Source organism: Symphodus melops, assembly GCF_947650265.1.
Source record: "Symphodus melops genome assembly, chromosome: 2".
In the NCBI taxonomy this organism is placed as follows: Eukaryota; Metazoa; Chordata; class Actinopteri; order Labriformes; family Labridae; genus Symphodus; species Symphodus melops.
This window is the reverse complement of record NC_136692.1, coordinates 9,397,900-9,417,046: the sequence shown is the minus strand read 5'-3', so window position 1 is coordinate 9,417,046 and position 19,147 is coordinate 9,397,900. Positions and strand designations below refer to the sequence as shown.

At 39.8% G+C, this 19,147-nt stretch overlaps 1 protein-coding gene across 5 annotated transcripts in view; it reads right to left on the bottom strand.

Moving 5' to 3' along the window:
* Window positions 1–12,881, bottom strand: part of sh3gl2a (SH3 domain containing GRB2 like 2a, endophilin A1) — a 35,129-nt gene extending 22,248 nt beyond the window's left edge. For all 5 annotated transcript variants that reach the window (XM_079338384.1, XM_079338385.1, XM_079338386.1 and 2 more), the window contains exon 1: window positions 12,660–12,881. In XM_079338384.1, coding sequence (XP_079194510.1) covers window positions 12,660–12,704 — 45 coding nt within the window. In that variant the 5' untranslated portion in view covers window positions 12,705–12,881. The remainder of the gene's footprint in view (window positions 1–12,659) is intronic.
* Window positions 12,882–19,147: the final 6,266 nt, after the last annotated feature.

The window sequence follows — 19,147 nt, the reverse complement described above, 5'->3', positions numbered from 1 at the left end:
ATCTTCATTGACACCCATAATGAATCCTCCATCACACCTCCCAGCTTCTCATACATGCAGTTACAGTTTGTACAAACCTGGTACATTGTGACAGCATGTGTTTGTTTGCTGCTAATCACTGCAGACATGCTGTCACATACACATATATTGTCTTAGCTTTGTCTAGTATTGTTCCAATCATTTTTTGTTTTCTTTCATTTACTCTCTTTCCACATTATATTCCTTTACATATTTAAAGAATTACACGTCCTGAATATGTTTTTGGATCAGTGTATGATCTTAGTGGACGATGCTTGGATGTGCAGCACGAGTGAGCATTGTCCACCAAGGTCCCTGAGCTCAACACATACAGCTTTTCAAGCGGCCGAAGGCTGGAGCAGAACAAATGCTGGCCAACATGAGAGGATTCATTATGTGTGTTGATAAATGTCTTTCATTTCTAACCTAAGGGTCAAACATATACGCCAGTGACAGCACAATAATGGATCGTGCAAGAAACAAGCAGCCCAGCTTTTACAAGAAAATCAATACAGTAAAAAAAAAGGAAAAAAGATCTGCTGAATTTCAATCACACTGCACCACTATCTCTCACAGTTAACACTAATATAAATATATATCCAGACGAGAGCATGAGTGACATCCTGAATGTCTGATGTTGACAACCTGCAGCCTGATTAAATTATGTTTCATACCTATACAGAAGGTTAAACAGGAAGAGACAGACAAACCAGTAAATACCAAGAGGACTATACTACTGAACCTCACCATATTTACATTTTGAGAGAATATAAATATTCGGATATTAAGAGCTGGTAGGACGAGCTGATTGATTCATTGGTCAAATGATGACAGGCAAATATTTTGAAATCTTGCAAAGATCCACTGGTCCAAGCTTCTTAAATGTGCACATTGAAGGCTGTTTTTTAAAAAAAATCTTTTTTACATATACTGTATGATGAAAAACTAAAAACTGAATTTCAAGGTTGAAATAAATGTTTACTGTAAAATTATCTACAGCTAGTTCAATGTTTAAAATAGCTGCCTGTTGACAAATTATCTGAAAATATTAGTCCAATGAAAAATATAGCACTAATTCTTTTTTTAAGTTCACTCAGGACTGAACATTGCTGCATTAGAAGTTGTTGTCAGCATTATTTCTTAACAACACAGCAACACATCGACTGCAAGAATCAGGTCAGCATGTACCAGAGTGTGATCTCCAGAGAAAGGTGTGAAATCAAAGGCTTCCTTATCAAGAAGTGAACATTAGAAACATTGTGAAATTATCCTTTATCCCAGGATTGTGACATTAGATAGCCTTATAGTTACATCATTTAACTGAATTAACTGTTAACTGCATGAAGCATAAATAATGCATGGGTTCAAGCCCAGAAATGCATGTACATATACATCATGTGTGTGTTTTTACATTACTGTGTGAAGTCTGAAATCAACTCACAGCTCTGCTGTGACTTCTGCTTTCTAAAAACATGAATGAACAATCGTGGCTCAAAGCTCTGTATCTTAGTAGTGATAATGACACTTCAGGAAAAATGAAGAAGGGAACAGGGGGAATTAACATCCAAACTGTAAAAATAAAATAAAAATAAAAAAGTGGTGTCAGGAACATGGTAACACTTTAACAGCAATCGATTAAAAAATGTACTATTATTATTATTATTATTATTGATTAAAAGTTTAGTTTAGTTTATTGATTTAGCTGTCAAGGACCATGTTAAAAAATAAAATTAAACTCACAGAGAAAAGATGCTTCAAACCGGATTATAGCAGTTTGCTAATTTCCATCTGCAGTCTCTGGGCCATTAGCTAAGAGTTTGATAGTTAATTAGGAAGTTGTTGAACTGAATATGCTTTGCTTAGTTTGCACCATATGAGGTTGAAGAAGAACATATTAAGATATTATTAATAAATAATAATAATATTATTATTATTAATAAAGAGTAATTAGGAGGGTTTTGAGGGCAAAGCCCGAATGGCTTATTAGCTATAGATTATGGTCATGTAGTGTAAGGTACTGATAAATAATTAATAATGACTAATAAGTGGCCAATATGCGCCTCTAACTAGCAACTGTTTAAAGGAAAATACTGTCAGCTTAATTTAAATTGTTACAAGTAACGTGTTTATTAAGAGTATCACCATTAATACTGACTTTCAAATAACCACCAATGTGTTTTATTGTATCTGTTATACTCCTGGCTCCACTTACAGCTGCTGATAGCAGGATAGTCAAATACACATAGAAATGTTTATAAAAGCTTACAACTACTTTGTATTATATGAATCTAATATTTATACTGTGTGTGTTGCTTAATATGGAGGCTTCTGTTTAAGTCTCTTCCCAATAATACATATACAGCTTTTACATTCAAGTGCATGCATGAACATTTTAAACATGTCTTCTTTATGATTACAACAAAACCAGCTCTATGTGTTTATAAAGTTTCGACTGAATGTGTTTGTGTATCTATTTAATCATTTTGGTATGCTTTGTACAGCCAGCACACAACGTTAGGAATAGGAACAACAACATTGTATTAATAGAACTTAATATTATTCTACTTTATTAATAATTTGATATGTGGTGTGAAAGAAAACATAGAAAACGGGCTAGTATTATTCTGTATCAACAGTATCTTGTGTTATTTAGAAATTGGTAGGTATTTAAGTTCCCTTCTTCCTGCCACTGTTTGTTCATGAACACTTCAGCATATGAGTATTTTCAAAAACAGTGTACGATGCATGTTGTGTTATTGTGTTGTGCACAATGAAATGCATCTAATATGAACATGAAACCTTCCTTATCCACCCAATCACGGTTCCTGCAAATAAATAAACTATCATCGCCTCAGAGTGATCAATCTGCGTATACACTGAAAACACCTGATCACGTGGCTGCAAACACACACCTATCAGAGGAGTCTAATCCAGCTCAGAGTGTTGGTGGTGTGTGTCATATTTTATCTAAATAGCAGAAAAACAACTTTGTTTACCATAAGCCTGTGGCTCTTTTTACAAGTCGAGCAGACGATGACGAGGCCTGTTTACAAAAAGCAGTGGCATGATTCAAATCCTCATTACTCACCAACACAGTAGGTAACTACAATTAAAGCAATGTTATACAGGCATTCATTTAGCATCTTAGCACTTTATGAATACTACCCTTTTAAGGTTTTTACATGATATAAGACTTCAGTATATTTAGTAAATTAAACCATGATAAATCTCATATGCTCTGCAATTAAACTTGTTCGAATTTAACAAAAGCACAAAAATCCCCAAAAGACAAAACTAAAAAAAAACCGAGTCAAATAATAAACCAACAAAGAGGGGTCATGAATCTGTGACCCCATCTCATGGTACATTTGTTGGTCTGATCAGGCACATGCGGCACGTTTCACAGATTATCTCTGAGTCACACACAGCTCCAATATGATGCAAAGTCACTGTGTTCTGATTAATCTGAGTATAATCCCTCAAAAACTAGTCAGTCTCTGCTCTGCAGTCGGTGGAAGGACGATGTGAGTGTGTGTGCACATGGTGTCTGAGAGAGCACTGTGTGTACATGGCTTGTATTTTTTGTTGTTGTTGATACATACAAGCACGCTCCCTAAAAAAATAGATTAAGCTGCAGGACGCAAACATTAAATCAAAATCTGTGTCCTCTCCCTCATTACTGTGTCTTCATCAGATAAATGAGGCTTCAGACTGAGGACATGATGCTGCAGCTGCCCGGGAGCAACTCCACTCCTCTTTTGTCCCCTACATCCTCCTCTTCACTCCATCACTTCCTCCTCTCATCTCATACTGCTCTCTGCTGCACTTTATCCCCTCTGACTTTCATCTTTTCTTAAACTGTCTTCCCTTTCCAGCCCAAATGTCCTCTCTACTTATTACCTAACAAGGGAATAATAAATTAATCTGCGATAACATAGAGTGCACATTTTGCTGTGTCATTTTATTTAGCAGCATGTCTAAGCCATAATAACAAAATAACTTCAAAGAGGACAACCCTTTGTACATGTTGTATCAAACCAAAAAGAAGAAGAAAAGAGAGTTACTGTGAAGGTTAGTATGACGGAAGATGAAGCCTGCTGTCTTTCTTTCTTGAATTTCCCAATAAAGTATAGATCTATCTTTTCTGTTTATAAACCAAAAATATTTTCATCATGACACTCCAGAAAGCCTAAAGTAGAGTTTTTTTCTTTGCGAATTGTCTTCATGAATGGACCGCAGAAAAATAACAGCCACTTAAATTCACATGAAGATTATAGAGTCATGCTGGGAACTAAATCAGAGCATGACACAGTAGAAGATACAGTAGCTCCTCAGTCCAACTATTTTTCATGTACCTGACCTGCACTCTACTCAAAACCGTTATGCTTTTTCTCCACTTGGATTCAAGCTCCTTCTATTATTATCAAAATTTGACCAAAAATCACAAATGTAAAAGTCCTGACTGCTCTATAAAAAACATCAGGAGCTCATCATAATCCGTTAGAACTATGAATTTGAGTTGTATATTTGTATTAAAAACTAAAAGGCCACTTTTAGGATCCTTAGTAGGATAGGGAAGTAGTGGATTAAAGCTTCTGACATCCCTGCTCATCAAACACTGCACATTATTTTACAAAATATAAAAACCGAGATGATGATCTGTCTGCTAACGCCACCATCACACAAATTAAATACTCATGATCCTGGATCAGCATGACAAACCGACTGACAGAGGTGTCCCCGCATGTGGCCAATAGTAACTGCTGTTCTTCATCCTTTTTGTGTTATTTTGCTAATATTGTTCGATTTTATCAATGCTTGATTAAAGTTTCAAATCTGGTCTGTAACATGACCTCTGCCCAGAACACGACTTTAGTCATTTTGAGCCAATGCGCTACACATGATCATGCTTTACCTTCTCAAGGTCTCTACGGGTTTAAAAAAAACGTCCCTATCGGCTTTATTTTATTTACAACACATCAGCATATATAACACCTTGCACCCCAGATCTACATTTAGCTGATAATGATAGCCTATGACATGAATGTCCATGATGAAGAATGTATGGAGGGGGCTCAATTGAGTCTTATCAACGTTTCTAGTTATTTCCATGCATGAAAGTTAATTGCCTTTTTATTTGCACCAAACATAACATAACATACAAACATACAAATTATCATCTCACTGAAAGCATGACAGCGTCATTGTGTTGTTTTAGATTACTGAACTCTGAGCAAATTATACTGAAGGTTAATATACTTAACAAGAACAAAGGTACGAACAAAGGCTCACTTTCTCCGTTCATTCTGTTTGATGAGACAAACCTTTAAACCCTTCGACCTGTTTTTAAGAACTGGTCCTGAGAATTCCCCTCTTCTAGCCCTGAGCCATCAGCAGCATCTCCTGCAGTGTTTGATGCCTAGAATATGTAATACAGCAGTCCTGAATAAAACATCAAGCATGGCCTGAATACTGATGCTGAGAGAGAGGCAGGATGAGAAATAAGGGAGAGGAAAACACGAGAAGGAAAGCACAGACAGAGACAAACAGCAGCTCTCTTTCCACAGTCAAATAAGGGGGAAAATATTCAGCAGCCGCAAATGCTTCCTTAACTCAGCTATTATTTCTTTTTTGACTGATTTTAAACTATTTTAATTCACATTTCTTCTGGATGAGGGCCTTTAATGGGTTTACTTCGCCAGTGCTCTCATTGAAAACGTGGCGACAGGTTGAGCTAAGAATAGGCCGGTTAAAGGGCCTGTCTGTCTGTCATTAACCTCCAGAACAGAGCTGACGTCACAACAAGCTTCACTGTCCCATTTAAGCCCTCTGGTGTCTGCATGTGCACTCATGTCAAGAGTCACACAGCTGACAGGTCATTCAAAGTTACAGCCACAGTTCAGCCCAGATTTTTTTTAAATACTTCTGGTTAAATCGGTTAGTTTGACTAAATTACAGCATGTCAAACTTGTGATGCTTTTGGATATAACCTTGATAACTGCAGGAAAGAAATGAGCTTTTGCACTTTCGGTTGTGAGGGGATTTCATATTGGGTTTTTGGTTCAATTCCTAAAATAAGATCTGTGCCTTACACAATCTTTAGAAGTATTTATATTTTGTTATGTGACACAAATATCTCAGTTTTACAAGTGCAGAAAGAGACTCCAGAGATAGTTTGTTTCTATAGACTCTATCCTGTTAGACAGGCAGATAACAGGGAAATAAATAACAATGTGTGAAAGATGAGGGGACTGAGGTGACAGATTTAACACAAACCATGATAAAAAAAAAATTTTTTGTCTGAGGAACAGTGAAAGACTTTACATCAGGGAGGGGAGCAGCCTGAAGAGGCTGGGATCAAATATGCCAGAGAGAAACACTGTTTGCACTCGTTATAGAACGAAGAAAGACTTTTTCTTGTTTAGCCCAGTAAGCACAAGACAGCTGAAGGGAACCATGTTAATGAAAGAGTTCTGCTGTATAGGTATAAATGATTTAAGGCAAAAGTCAAAGAGACAAGTAATGCCGTTGGAAGAAAAATACATGCTGATAAGAGGATGGGAGGTTTAGTGCTGCAGGTTGGATTTATTCCAGTGCTGTATCACTTTTGCTGCATTGCTGATCTACACTGGGCCAAAACTAGACACACTGGGTTGGCTGGTCAAAACGCATTCAATTCTCAAGACATCCTTTAAACAATGAGCCTTTGTCCTCTGACTCGTGGACAAATAAAACATGCCACGCTACATCTTTCCTTGATACTCAGCTGGGTAGCCCCTGGAGTTCTGTCTCTGGCCATTTCTGCACTCAAATTTAAAACCAATGTCAGGTCTCAACTCTACAGCTGGAAGTGTTGTAGGGCGTATAGGTCAGTGACGAGTAATGTTACCAATAGTTCAGCCCTATTGAGGTTCACAGATTTTGCATCAATAACAGACTGACTAAATTCGAGTAGGTAGTTAATTCTCCAAAAGCCTTCCAGACAGTTAATCCCTGCAGATCACCTGCTCTCGTCACTCTCTCCTGTTTGATTTGGCAAATTCACTCCTCTCCATCAGTATCTCTTGGCTGAATTCCCCCTTTCGTCTCTCTGCCATCCCTACCTGCCCAAGGCTGATTGCCATGCTTTTTTCGTCTTCATTCCTGTCTTCTCTTAACTCACTTTGCTCGCTCCATTCTTTTTGTCCCTCTCGACCCATCTGTTATCTCCCAGCTGGATCTGTTTTACGCTGCACTGCAGTAGCCCCAGCGAGGATCCGGGCGGGATGAGTCACCCACTTGCAATCTGCTGTCCTTAAGCCCCTGCAGGCGTCAGCCGTGTCCATAGACCCCTCTGCTGCCTATGGGGACACACTCATCACTTGCATGCCTGAACATTGCATACCCTTCTCGAAAGAAAAAAACCGTTGAAAAAAAAACAAACTGGAATGTAAACGCATACTGGAGAATTAAATCTAATTGAACCAAGAAAAATGTCTTAACCCTTAAATATTTGCCTTTCAGCTAAAAGGAGAAGGTCCCAGGTGACAAATCATAATGCTGCACACATCAAAATGAGGGGAGGACATGTGTAATACTCATATTAGTATTCAGCACACACAACGGGAAACCTTGAGTAGAGCCACCACTGACTACAAAATAAAGGATTACTGCTCTGCTATCCTATGCTAAGTAATATACAGCAGTTCAGTTGTTAGCAGCTTCTGATTCTTCAACACCTTAAAGAACTCTACTGTTAAGTACAGATAATATTTTATTCCCATACAGAACAGGTAAGGTATTACAGCTCATGCTGTGTGTACTGCTGTTCCTCAGAAGGGTCCTGACTTTGTTTTCAAGCTCCCCTCCTGGAACATTTTTAACAGCAGTCGGGGTCATTGATGACAAGGAAAGTGTGGCCTTGTTACCTGGAGCTCACCATGGGATAAAACTCTACAGTCTGCAGATGTTATACTGCTTTCATTTAAGACGTTTCTCTAGTTTGTCATTATCTGTGATGACACAATGGTGACTATGTAAATATTTGGCAGACAATACTTAGTCTCATATAGGATGTTATTTAATTGTATGAAACATCAACGGTCAAGACACACTTATATTTTTGAGAGTATATTTTAAGTATGATTTCACTGACATTAACATGCACTGAGCTTAATAGCAAAAAATATGAAAATAAGTCAAATGAGCTTTCCATATAGAAATACATGTGGTGTGACTGCAAAGAGACTTGTTATCATTTTAATGACGGTGACAAGAAGGAAAGAAAGCACATTATCTGGAGAAGGTGCAAGCTCAAGCATCACAAGAGACTCTTCTTCCCCCTCCCCCCCTTTCTCTCTCGCTCTCTCTCTCGCTCTCTCTCTCTCTCTCGCTCTCTCTCTCTCTCTCACTGTGGCACACTGTAAGCTTACCTGCCATTGCTTCATCTCCCCTCTCTCCTGCAGTTTCTTTTAAATGATCATATTTTTGTAGTCATGGATGCAGCACACACTTCAATGATTCAGTGAGATAACAAAACATGCTCTCAGCACCCTTTAAAGGAATATTAACAGAGCTATTTTTCAGGGATTTAATAATAGAGAACACATGCAGTTTGCTCCTTTTCGAGAAGAATAGATATAACATCCCCCTCGAAAATAATACTAAAACGCCTCGTTGTCACATCAGCATGTTCACTTCCCACCATGCACACATAAACAGAATCACACACGTGCACAACTCTCTCCATGGGAACAGAGCTGCCGTGAAAGTAGCATCTGCTCTCTTTATGACTCATTTGACTCCGAGCTGAAGCTGACTTGTGACGTTTCAAGCAAGAAACCATCACATTTAAAAACGTGAAGCACAAGAACACTCTGTCTTTGCTTTAAATATCTAGAGGAGAATATAAGCTGTGGTGTTAAAGGCCAGTTTTACTTTACAAGCTATCAAAGGCCTACAAAATGTTTACAACACACAGTATTGCACCACTTCAGAACATGGCTCAGGGTGAGCTTGAGAAATCAATCAATGGATAAATAAATAATTACTTCCTTTAAAGGTAATTTCCTGCTGGAGCTACTGAGTTTTACCCTTCATGCTCTGTGCCTCCATCCAAATGCCCCGTTATTTACGCAGCACGCTGAGCCCTGGTGTCCTTGGGTAAGAGAGAGAGGTCTTTGTCAGGGAAAAAATGTGATTGTGGTCGGGTGCTATAAATTACTCAGTGATGTATGTAAGAAGGTGAAACTGAGGTTGTGTGTGAGCATGTGTGTGTGTGTGTGAATCTCATAAAGCACTTCATGGCTTTCTGCCTTTTATGAGCCGTCTCCCTCTGTAGATGGCATACAATCTATAATGAAGAAATGCTGCAAGCCTCCTGGCAAAGGAATACAGTGTTTCAATGTCTCATAAAGGAGCTGTCTTTTCAACTTGAGATGTGCAGCCAAGTAGCAATTAGGGATGCACAAGACTGTATGGGCAATGCGGCAATTCAGGATCTGGATGACAGATATTAGCACTAGACGCAAGATCCTCTGGGATCCCCAATGTAAGACCATTTGAATAAATGAATCAACTTTTTTCTTAATATTAAATGTTATTGGTAGCAAAGTTGCACATTATTGAACATCAAAGCTCCAAGTTAACATTGATGTTATGGTTTTTAAGCAACTTTATACTTTTGACTTATGGTGAAGTTAAAGCTGGGAAGGCAGCTTTAGAGATACCACCCACAGCATGCTGGATTTCGATAGTATCTGATTAAACAAAGATGTAAAAGCTGCTCTGCAAACCAATGAATTGGCAGAATGTCTTCACCACTACAGCAGCACGAGTGCACAAGAAGGTTGAAGAGAAGAGCAGCGCATTACTGTCATGGACACATATGAAATATCATTTTTTTGTGCGAATCGCTTGGTAGTTTAGGCCTGTGCATTCCACTCGTCTGATATTATACATGTTCTCCAAGAAAATGTATAATATTATTATGATATATAGGTATGGAACTAGAAAACTGTGAACTCTGACAGTAGTTTATCTTTATCACCTGGTCAGTGTGAATTCACTTACTACGATGTTACATCTTGCTCCATAAGGTAACAAGTATACTAATCTGTATTTCTCCAATGAAGGAAGGGTTATGTGCTGTATTATTTATTGTGGAGGTATACACATGTATATGCATCTAGTATACAAGAAGTTATCCTTCCTGCATTATAAAATAGTCCAGGACATTAGCAGGATATTTATGGGGGGGGGGGGGGGGGCTGCTGAACGTTAACTGGCTATAGTAAACAGTTCTGATCTTCTCATTTCAACTTTCAGTTTGAAAGCAAACAATAAAGTAACAATCTAACCATGCTATTAAATGTCATATCAATTTGGACAATATTTTTCTCAGATTTTCTTAAATTCCTGGTCCCACACTTTAATCCTCTTGACCCCCTCTTTCCATGCGTGGTTGGTGGTAATGCTACAGTCTGGTTAGAGGATGTGTATTTAAGTAGCCAGACTGCAGAGGGTCTGGGCCTGGATTACAGAGCTGTGGCAGGGGAACAGAGGGGTTGAGGGGAGCCTTCTGCCACTGAGTGTGTGTGTGTGTGTGTGTGTGTGTGTGTGTTTGTGTGTGTGTGTGTGTGTGTGTTTGTGTGTGTGTGTTCGTGTGTATGTGTGTGCATAATAGAGGGTTTGTAATACAAAGGAGCAGACGGCAGGAGACCACAGTGATGGCTGACTCTGAGCCTGAAGCTGCCTGAATCACGTTGGGAATAAAACTGAGTAATGAAAACTGTGTTGTGTAAAAAATCTACAAATTCAATCGTAATCACGGCACATTACACACTCAGCCACACCTCTTTGTGCCTGCACTGCTAGAGACAAAACTGTATGCACATTTACAGATAAAAACGCTCTCAGGCAACACTGCCACAATCACACAGATGCAACCCCCCATCTACAGGGAGAGACATGGCTCTGCTAATGAGTGACAATAGACTCATCACACAGAATTAACACAATCTGTGCAGCGATCTAATGCCCCGAGTGGGCTGCTGTCTCCTTCCAATCAGATCAGATGAGCTGCTGATTAAAACTGAGAAGTGTGTTAACAGGCACATTTGCAATCATTGTTTTTTATTTCTTTATTTATTCTTCCATCACAGTGAAACTGCAAGTGCTGCCCTTCAGCAACGTCCAAAGAAACTCAAGTCCTGTGTCATCTAAGTGTTAGTTTGGTGTTTACAATATGAATTAAATTTTAGAAAAAAATACAACATGATGTGTCATCATAATGGATTCCAGATGGTAATTGTGTAAATTACCTACTGGCATCACAATTCAGATCTAATGTGAAATTAAGAGACAAGAGAGTTCCATAGATGCTGACCATCGAGACACACACTGTAATATGTGTCACAGTTAAACGTTCATCTCCCTCTTCCAATGTCATTTGTTCATAAATATTAAGGAACGAAGCAGCTTTGGAGCTTTAACCAAGGCCATTTAGATCATCTGGGTGAACTATAAGAATGAAGAGAAGAACGTTTTGTGTGACTCAAACTGGCTCTGGGTGTCCCGCTGTGCTGGGCCTGAAGCTTCCTGTCAATGCTACTGTGGCTCACCCATACAAACGGACGACCTCCCTCACAGCCATAGCACCAGAAATACAAGTCACAACAGGCCTTGTGAAGCTGCTGCGGGGGATGAATGTGCCCATCAAGATCCCATTAAGACCTTCAGTGACTCTGGGCCACTTCTGCTATGGCCTCCAGAGTCACTGAGGGTTAAATAAAATATCCATCTTGAGCTTCTGGTTGTAAAGTAAGAATGACACTAGCACTGCTGGGAGGGGTTAACGAAAGAAAGCCTTTGAGTAACCTTGAACTGATCCTGTTCTTCATGTAGGGCCTTTATCTTAAAACTGCATGATTCAACATGAGAGTAGAGGGGGAAGCCATGATTTAATCTATCACTGCTGTCCCGCAATAAATGATAAACGCGTTTAGAGGGCGCGGAGGTCATGGCGTGTCGATGATGGCAGGAGCGGATTTCCGCCAAGGCGCACTTAACGATTGCGTAACATCTCGAGTGTCGGAGTTCCCACTGTTATTGGCTGAAAGAACCGCTGATTTAAACCACCACCCCTCATTCAGGAAAACAACTTGCGCATTGTATGAGCGTGTGGCTGCCATAGGATGCGGCTCTGCTGGTTTCCTGCGCGGAATGTCATCTGAAGGGTACCGGGAGGATCTGACGTCCCCGGCATCACCATCATCACTATCAGCGCAGAGTCGTGCCGAGAAGAAACACGACGTGAATAATTATCGTGTATTTCCCGTCATGCATCAAATAATCGCATTAAAGCACAGCCCGGGCTGCACAGTGTAACATGAGTAATACGTTATTATGTTGGTGCAATGCTGCAGCACGCTAGACTCCACAGAGGAGCCCATTTCAGCACCAGGGGAGCAGTGAAGAAATTATTCAGAGGCAGCCTTTAATAATATGTCAAAACTACTAACATGATGTGAGCAGCATGAGGAGAACATTTAAAAAACAACAATCTCTACCACCTCGACACAGGTAAGTATTTACTCCGACAACGGGTCACGAGTCGACAACATGAGGATGTGTTGAGATTTGATACCGTCGCCTCCTCTTACCTGAGTGGCTTTGTGGAATTGCTTCTTGAGCCCCGCTACAGACATGGTCGCTACACGGTGGTTCTAGCTGTGGATATGAACTGGAGGTTCAAATGTGAGAGGAGGAAAAATGTTGGTCCTAGTTGTATCTGGTGATGGTCGTGCAGCCGTGGATAACCCCTGTCTACGCTAGTCTTCAGCAGAGGGATCTCCTGAGAGAAAAAGGGCTGACTAAAGCCGCGATCAGGCTATTGGATGTCAAAACCACATGTCCAAAACGGCGCTGACGTCGGAGCCAGCTCCTTTTAAAGCGACCGCCTCCACACCAAGACTGGACCCGGTACTCTAAGTGAGACTAGAGGTATTTGCTAATCTAATCTCGTTTAGTCAGTGGACAAGGAACAGATTCTGCGAGGGCAGATGGGGACTTTCGGATGGCAATAATGATTAGGAAGATTCCAGAACATCACCTAAGCACTTTGATGGTCCTGAAAATAAATAAATAAAGTGACTAGAAAACATACCCCAGATTAGTTTTGGTTTTGTCACTTCCTTGGGAGTGAAAGACTCTTTCAGCACCCCGGACAGCGACAATCACAGCGCCAACGCCGTGCCACAACTATCCTAGTTACTTATACTCACAGAGTTCCTCCAAACTGGAACCAAAGACGTGTCCAGACTGGAGACCTTAAAACTCCAATTTAAGAGTTTCATTTGCACGTGCACACATTCAAAGGGGGCTTTAGCACTTGCCTTCTTGCCCTCTATAGAAAAAGTGCTATATTAACACATTTATTTGCACATACCCTAGCCCGAAAAAACCCCCAAACCAAAACAAAACAAAAAACAACAACAACAACAACAACATTATATTGTGTTAAATATAGATGTTAGATCGGGTCTGTCCAGATCATTTTGGGGAAAAAAAGAATGTCTTGAGGAAAATAATGGTTAGGTTTACATGACACTTAACCTTTGTCAGCTTGTGCGTAATGGCTCAAGCAGCTTATTTTGCACTGAAACTAGGAAGTCATTATATTGACGGGGAAGCAAATAAACTAAATTACGCGTGAAGAACTTTTCCTTGGATTAACCGTGGATCTACGTTTTAAGATGTGATCAAATGTACTTTAACAAATGCGTACTTTCTGCTAATTCTGGCAAATAACAGGCTGGAATGTGCAACCCTCGCTTTTGGCAACACTGACTCCAACCCAATCTGCTCATCACGTTATTCTTTGGCTGATACGATTAAAAAGCCTGCACGGATCTGCGTGAATAATGCGAGTAATGGCTCCGAATTAAAGCTAAGAAGTCACCTGCGCACATTAGTCAGCTCAGCGGCAGCGCCTCGACGCCAGATGGCTGGTCTGACTGTGGTGAACTACCCGGGCAGATATGCAGAGACTCTACCCATATGGCTACTAAAGCAGAACTGGAATAAGATTTAGAGTGACGACCACTAACTGGGCTAACAAATTCTGAGTAGCCTATGGTTTTAAAACGTCCTGAAAAAAAGAAATGTAGACTGAAAATGCTGTCTTAGTCTTATGATCTCCTTCGTATCCTAAAATTTCGGCTTCAGGATAAAGAAGTGTGAACTGTACAATATCTCACCTAATCCATTCAATATTATTAAAACACAGCTCTGTTTTTCGATTTTGGAAAATAATTAGATGGTAAGAGTTAAATTGCAAACAAGTGTGAGTTTAAAAATAAATGACTGTAATAAGGGTGTGTCGTGTACATGTATGGGAGGTGTATTTGTCACAATTACACCACAGAATACGTGACGATCGGTGTTGTGCCATAACAATCTGATAATATAAATAAACCTGCTGACGTTTGGGTAAGTAAGCTCTGAAATGTAAATAGCTTTGACACTCCAGGCTTTGTGCGATCAATCCACACTGTACTAGTTGTGCATATGTATTAAATATTGACAGTTAAATATACACGCCACATCCTTTATATAAATATTTACGTACTAATTATAGCCGACTCTTAATTTGTTCTCCATGTGCAAACTCCATCCCTGTCATCACCGCGGTCTGATTGCTTCATGAAATAGTTTTTAAAATCTATTTAAAATCTATTCTATTGTCGAAATATAGTTTTTATCTTGCGTTATCATCAAATTCCAGCACGCCGGATTCTTTGAAGGAGTGCAAGTTGACGATGAGGGGAAACATTTGTAATGCCAGGAGCGCCATCAAGTGGACAGAATTTGCACATACAGTCAGACTTGATGGTTTATCTATTTTAACTGTGTATCAGCGTATCGGAGTAGTTATTCCATATAACAAAAATAATGATTTCAAATCATTACAAAAGGTACATCTGTAAAAGGACAAAATCAATTACAACGTGTTTTCTAAATGATAAACGATGTACATTATAGTCCACCACCAAAATAGAAGGTCTGTAATATTGACATAACATCCTAATAGTCCAGGTATCAGAGTGTAAAAAGTTAAAAGGATATTTCAAGAATTGTCAACCTTAAAACTCCAATTAATGATGTGGGAAACTTATAGAATTTCTATTCATGTAAATTGTGTATTGCCTCTGCGCACGCTCACTGACAAGTGACACTCTATAGTAATTTGCTGCCATCTAGTGGTATGACACGATGCAGCACTAATGGTGCATTTCAGTGTAACACAGGGAACTCTGACATGCAGCACTATGATTAGAGCCTGTTGTATTACTCTCAGGTCACTTGGTTGCGCTGAGAGCATTAAATATATAGTAGTATGTAAGATGTAGAAGCACTATTGTTTACTTTGTCTGAGCAGTTCTTATTGGCTCATAGCTAACACACAGGTGACACATCAAACCGGCAGACTGTGAACTGTTCGCAGTTCTCTGCTCTGTTTCCTGGCCTCGGCAAGCAGCTGTAATGAAATGCTTTGTACTACAGCTTAGTGATGTGTGCGCGTGTGTCTGGAGGTGTCTTAACTCATGAGATGATAAATCTCACCTGTACTGCACAGACAGGACACAGAGGCTCAAGTGCTATATGAAATGGTTGCTATTAACTTTATTACAGGCGGCGCTACTGTAAGAGTGAAAGCTACAATTGCTACAAAAAGAGTATTGTTGCTAACATGTTGATCTTCTTTAACAGAGTACCAGGGGGCAGTTTAATGACAGTTATTGATGGTATTCATAAGTAGATTTGCAGGTTAAATGGTAAATTCCTTGTTTGAATTTGTGATAAATGCTCTAAAGCCAAATAATTACCTCTGCTCGTATTTAATTTGTGGTTATTGTGTTAATGCTAAATGATGTCAGGCTTTTGGGGGTAAAAGAATTATTCCTTATTTGATCCAAATTTTAAAAAATAATCTGTCAAACACACACTGGTATTTAAATTGACCCGTACATGGAAACAAGTTCAAGATACGCTCACATTATTTCACTTAGGACTGCACCTGTTGAGGTTTACAATAGCACTATGGCCTCAGACGAGAAAACTCCAACTTTCAAACAAGATTGTATCCAATAAGCCTCGCAGAACTACGTTATCATGAAGTAAATATGGAGTCCTTTATTAGTTTGGCTCTTGGTTGGCTAGTTTTCTATTTCAAGACTTAAAGGTACAATTATTTAATTCATCTCTTTCAGCACCCTGGTTTTATCCATCAATGCAGGATTTTAACCCTGATGATCAGCGTTCAGCTTTTATTCCACTAAAATACACAGTTACCTCTATCTGCCAGTTAATGAGTGGTAATTGGGACCTCTGCAAGACAGCTCTACAAAACCCTAATTCTTTCAACATGTCAGAAAAAAATGCATTGTTACAGACACTTGGACTACCTTAGTGGCATCTGTTAAAGAAAAAGGCAAAAATTCATCCAAATCTTTATATTACTCTCACATTCAGAGAGCAAACAGGGCTTCATAATATCTCAAAATGTTCATTACATCACCCCTGTTTAGGTCAAAGGGTCTCCTTCGCTGCGAGAAAAGACGATGCCCCTCTAAGTAAAGCTTTCGCAGGTCATTCTAAAGTGTTAAGTTTTAACCCTGAACTATCGTCATGAGCTCCAAACATAAGAACAAGATCTGAGATGCATCCTTAAGTATAGGGTGAGGTCAAAAGCTCAAACATACAGAAGTAGCCCGGTGCACAATCGATGAACTTGTTGCATTCATAGAAACCAGTAAAGGTGGTTCAGGATTCTGTCTTTTTTTATGGTCTCCGTCTTGTCTCGCTATTGAATGCATTTTTATCAGACAACCACTGACATCCACTTCTGTGATTGAAAGGAAAATGCCTGTTTTAAAAAGAACAAATAACTTCAATTCATTCACTATCCCCTGGTTATGTTCGCAACCTTCCCGATGTTGCGCTCTAAGTGAGTGAGACGCCCCCTGCACACAAGATGAGGATTTTTTTATAGATATAATGGCCTTCTTCTTGACTCGATTCCTAAATGTCTTAGTCGTGTCTCGGTGCTCTCTGGTGAAAATGTGGTCATGACAATGTCAAGGAAATGATGATTATGGAAGCCTTAATTTTTTACTGGAAGGGTTAGTTCTGTTTTGTTTACCTTAATTTCACAAGATTAAGATGATCATTTTTAATAAGTGTTTCCCATGTTCTTGAGTAAATATTGCTTTATTTTAACATTTTAACTCAGCTTAATTTTAATAGACGTGTTGCTGTATTATATTGTGGAGTGATGATAAGTTGATGTGATTTTGATATCTGGCTAAACTTTTAATTATGGTGCCAGTATGCAGAATAATGGATGATCTGTGGTTGTAATGTCAAGGTAAAGAGAGTGCTTGTGAGTGTGAGAGTGTGTGTGTGTGTGTGGGGGGGGGGGGGGGGGGGGGGTTCTCCTTGAATGCAAGGATGGCACTTTTTAATGAGACTTCTATTGTAATGTATATTACAATATTGGTTTAATGGAAATAAAATTTCGAGAAAACAGGCTACTGCTATCTGTGGCTAGTTGTGTCTAATGTAATCATCACACTTGTTTCAGTTTTCCTTTGGAAAAACCACCTTACATCTGATGGACTTTTTACATAAATCTTTAAAATATAAAGGTCATGTTTATATTTCATTAATGATTAAACCTAAATAACTGGAGACTATAATTATAAGCGAAGGAAACATTTGTTCCAAAGAGATAAAAGGCCAGAATGGGCAGTGACAGCTGCAGACTGGGGTCATTTGTCCCACATATGCCTGTTGTGTCACGAGAGACAAACAACTAACACACACCAGGCTGTGGTCATGTGTTTGTGTGTTTCACAAAGCCTACCAATCCCCACGCAAGCCTGCTCCACTCAAACATGCTAATGTACCTGAGCTCTGCTCTAATTGGTCCCAGTGATGCTCGCCCTGTTCCACCTGTGTTCATGGGAAGCCTCCAGTCGGTCCTGCAGTCAGGCCCCCGCCACTGTGTGCGAGCGTGCGGGGCTAATGTTATGCAAACAAACACTTCTTTGTTGTTTGGCACTTCTTGTGCCGGCCCGCCACTGTGGAAGAAAGGAAGAAGGTAAGAATATGGAAAAGGAGAAGGAATATGGGGGATGCTTGAATTCATTAGTGTGATTACCTGAGGTGTGCTACTTTACAGGGGGTAATCTGTTAGCCTGCATCATAGCCTCCAAACTTCAGCCAGTCCGCTAATGAGCGCTTGAAAAAGTTAGTCAAGGTGGAGAGGTGCTTTGAGGAGCCGTACACCCAAGACAAAGGTGTTATTATACATGCTGGAGCTGAAAACAAAGGATGGCTGCCTTTTTTTCTTTTTCTTTTCACAACCGCCCTGACCAATGAAGACTGATACTGTTTCTGATTTGACTCCGAATGTTCACAACAAAATGGTTCTCAGGACAGTATGCCAAATGATGAAGTCAGTGTCGAAGAACAAATAATCTCTTGCTCAGGAGCTCAGCACTGGAAATACTGGAATTTCTGACAATACACTGTAGTGCAACCAAAAGTGACAGTCTGACTGATCTGCAATATTAGAGAGCACATTTTCTACTCCATTTGAGACAACAGCTCAGATTAGTCAAAAGAACACCAGAGGGTTTAGGTATCCACTTTCAAAGAGTCACTTCTCTCTGAGGTGATGTTGAGGACTAGAGTTTCCCTCCTACGCAGAAAGAGAAGGTGGATTAGAGACCAGATCAACCCCTCTCTCATTCTCTCTCCTTCTTCTGCCCAGAAGCTCAGGCCATGGCTTTAGAGAGACAGCCGCCATGAGCAAGGCTTAGGACAGTCCACAGGGATGCAGAAAGTGTGAGTGTCAAAGAACAAGAAAAGTGCAGGAACAGCTTGGACAAAGCAAAGAGGTGAGATGGAGGGGAGAGAAACCCGAAAAGGGGAAAGCCAGAGGATATATATAAATATATATAGAAAGATAGATCCTGTAACTTCCCCTTCCTCTCCCCCTATGCCTCTGCCTTATCACACAGCATCAAAACATAGCTTCAGTCCCCCGAGTGGCTGGCCTTTTTATCTGCTCCCTAGCTTCCCA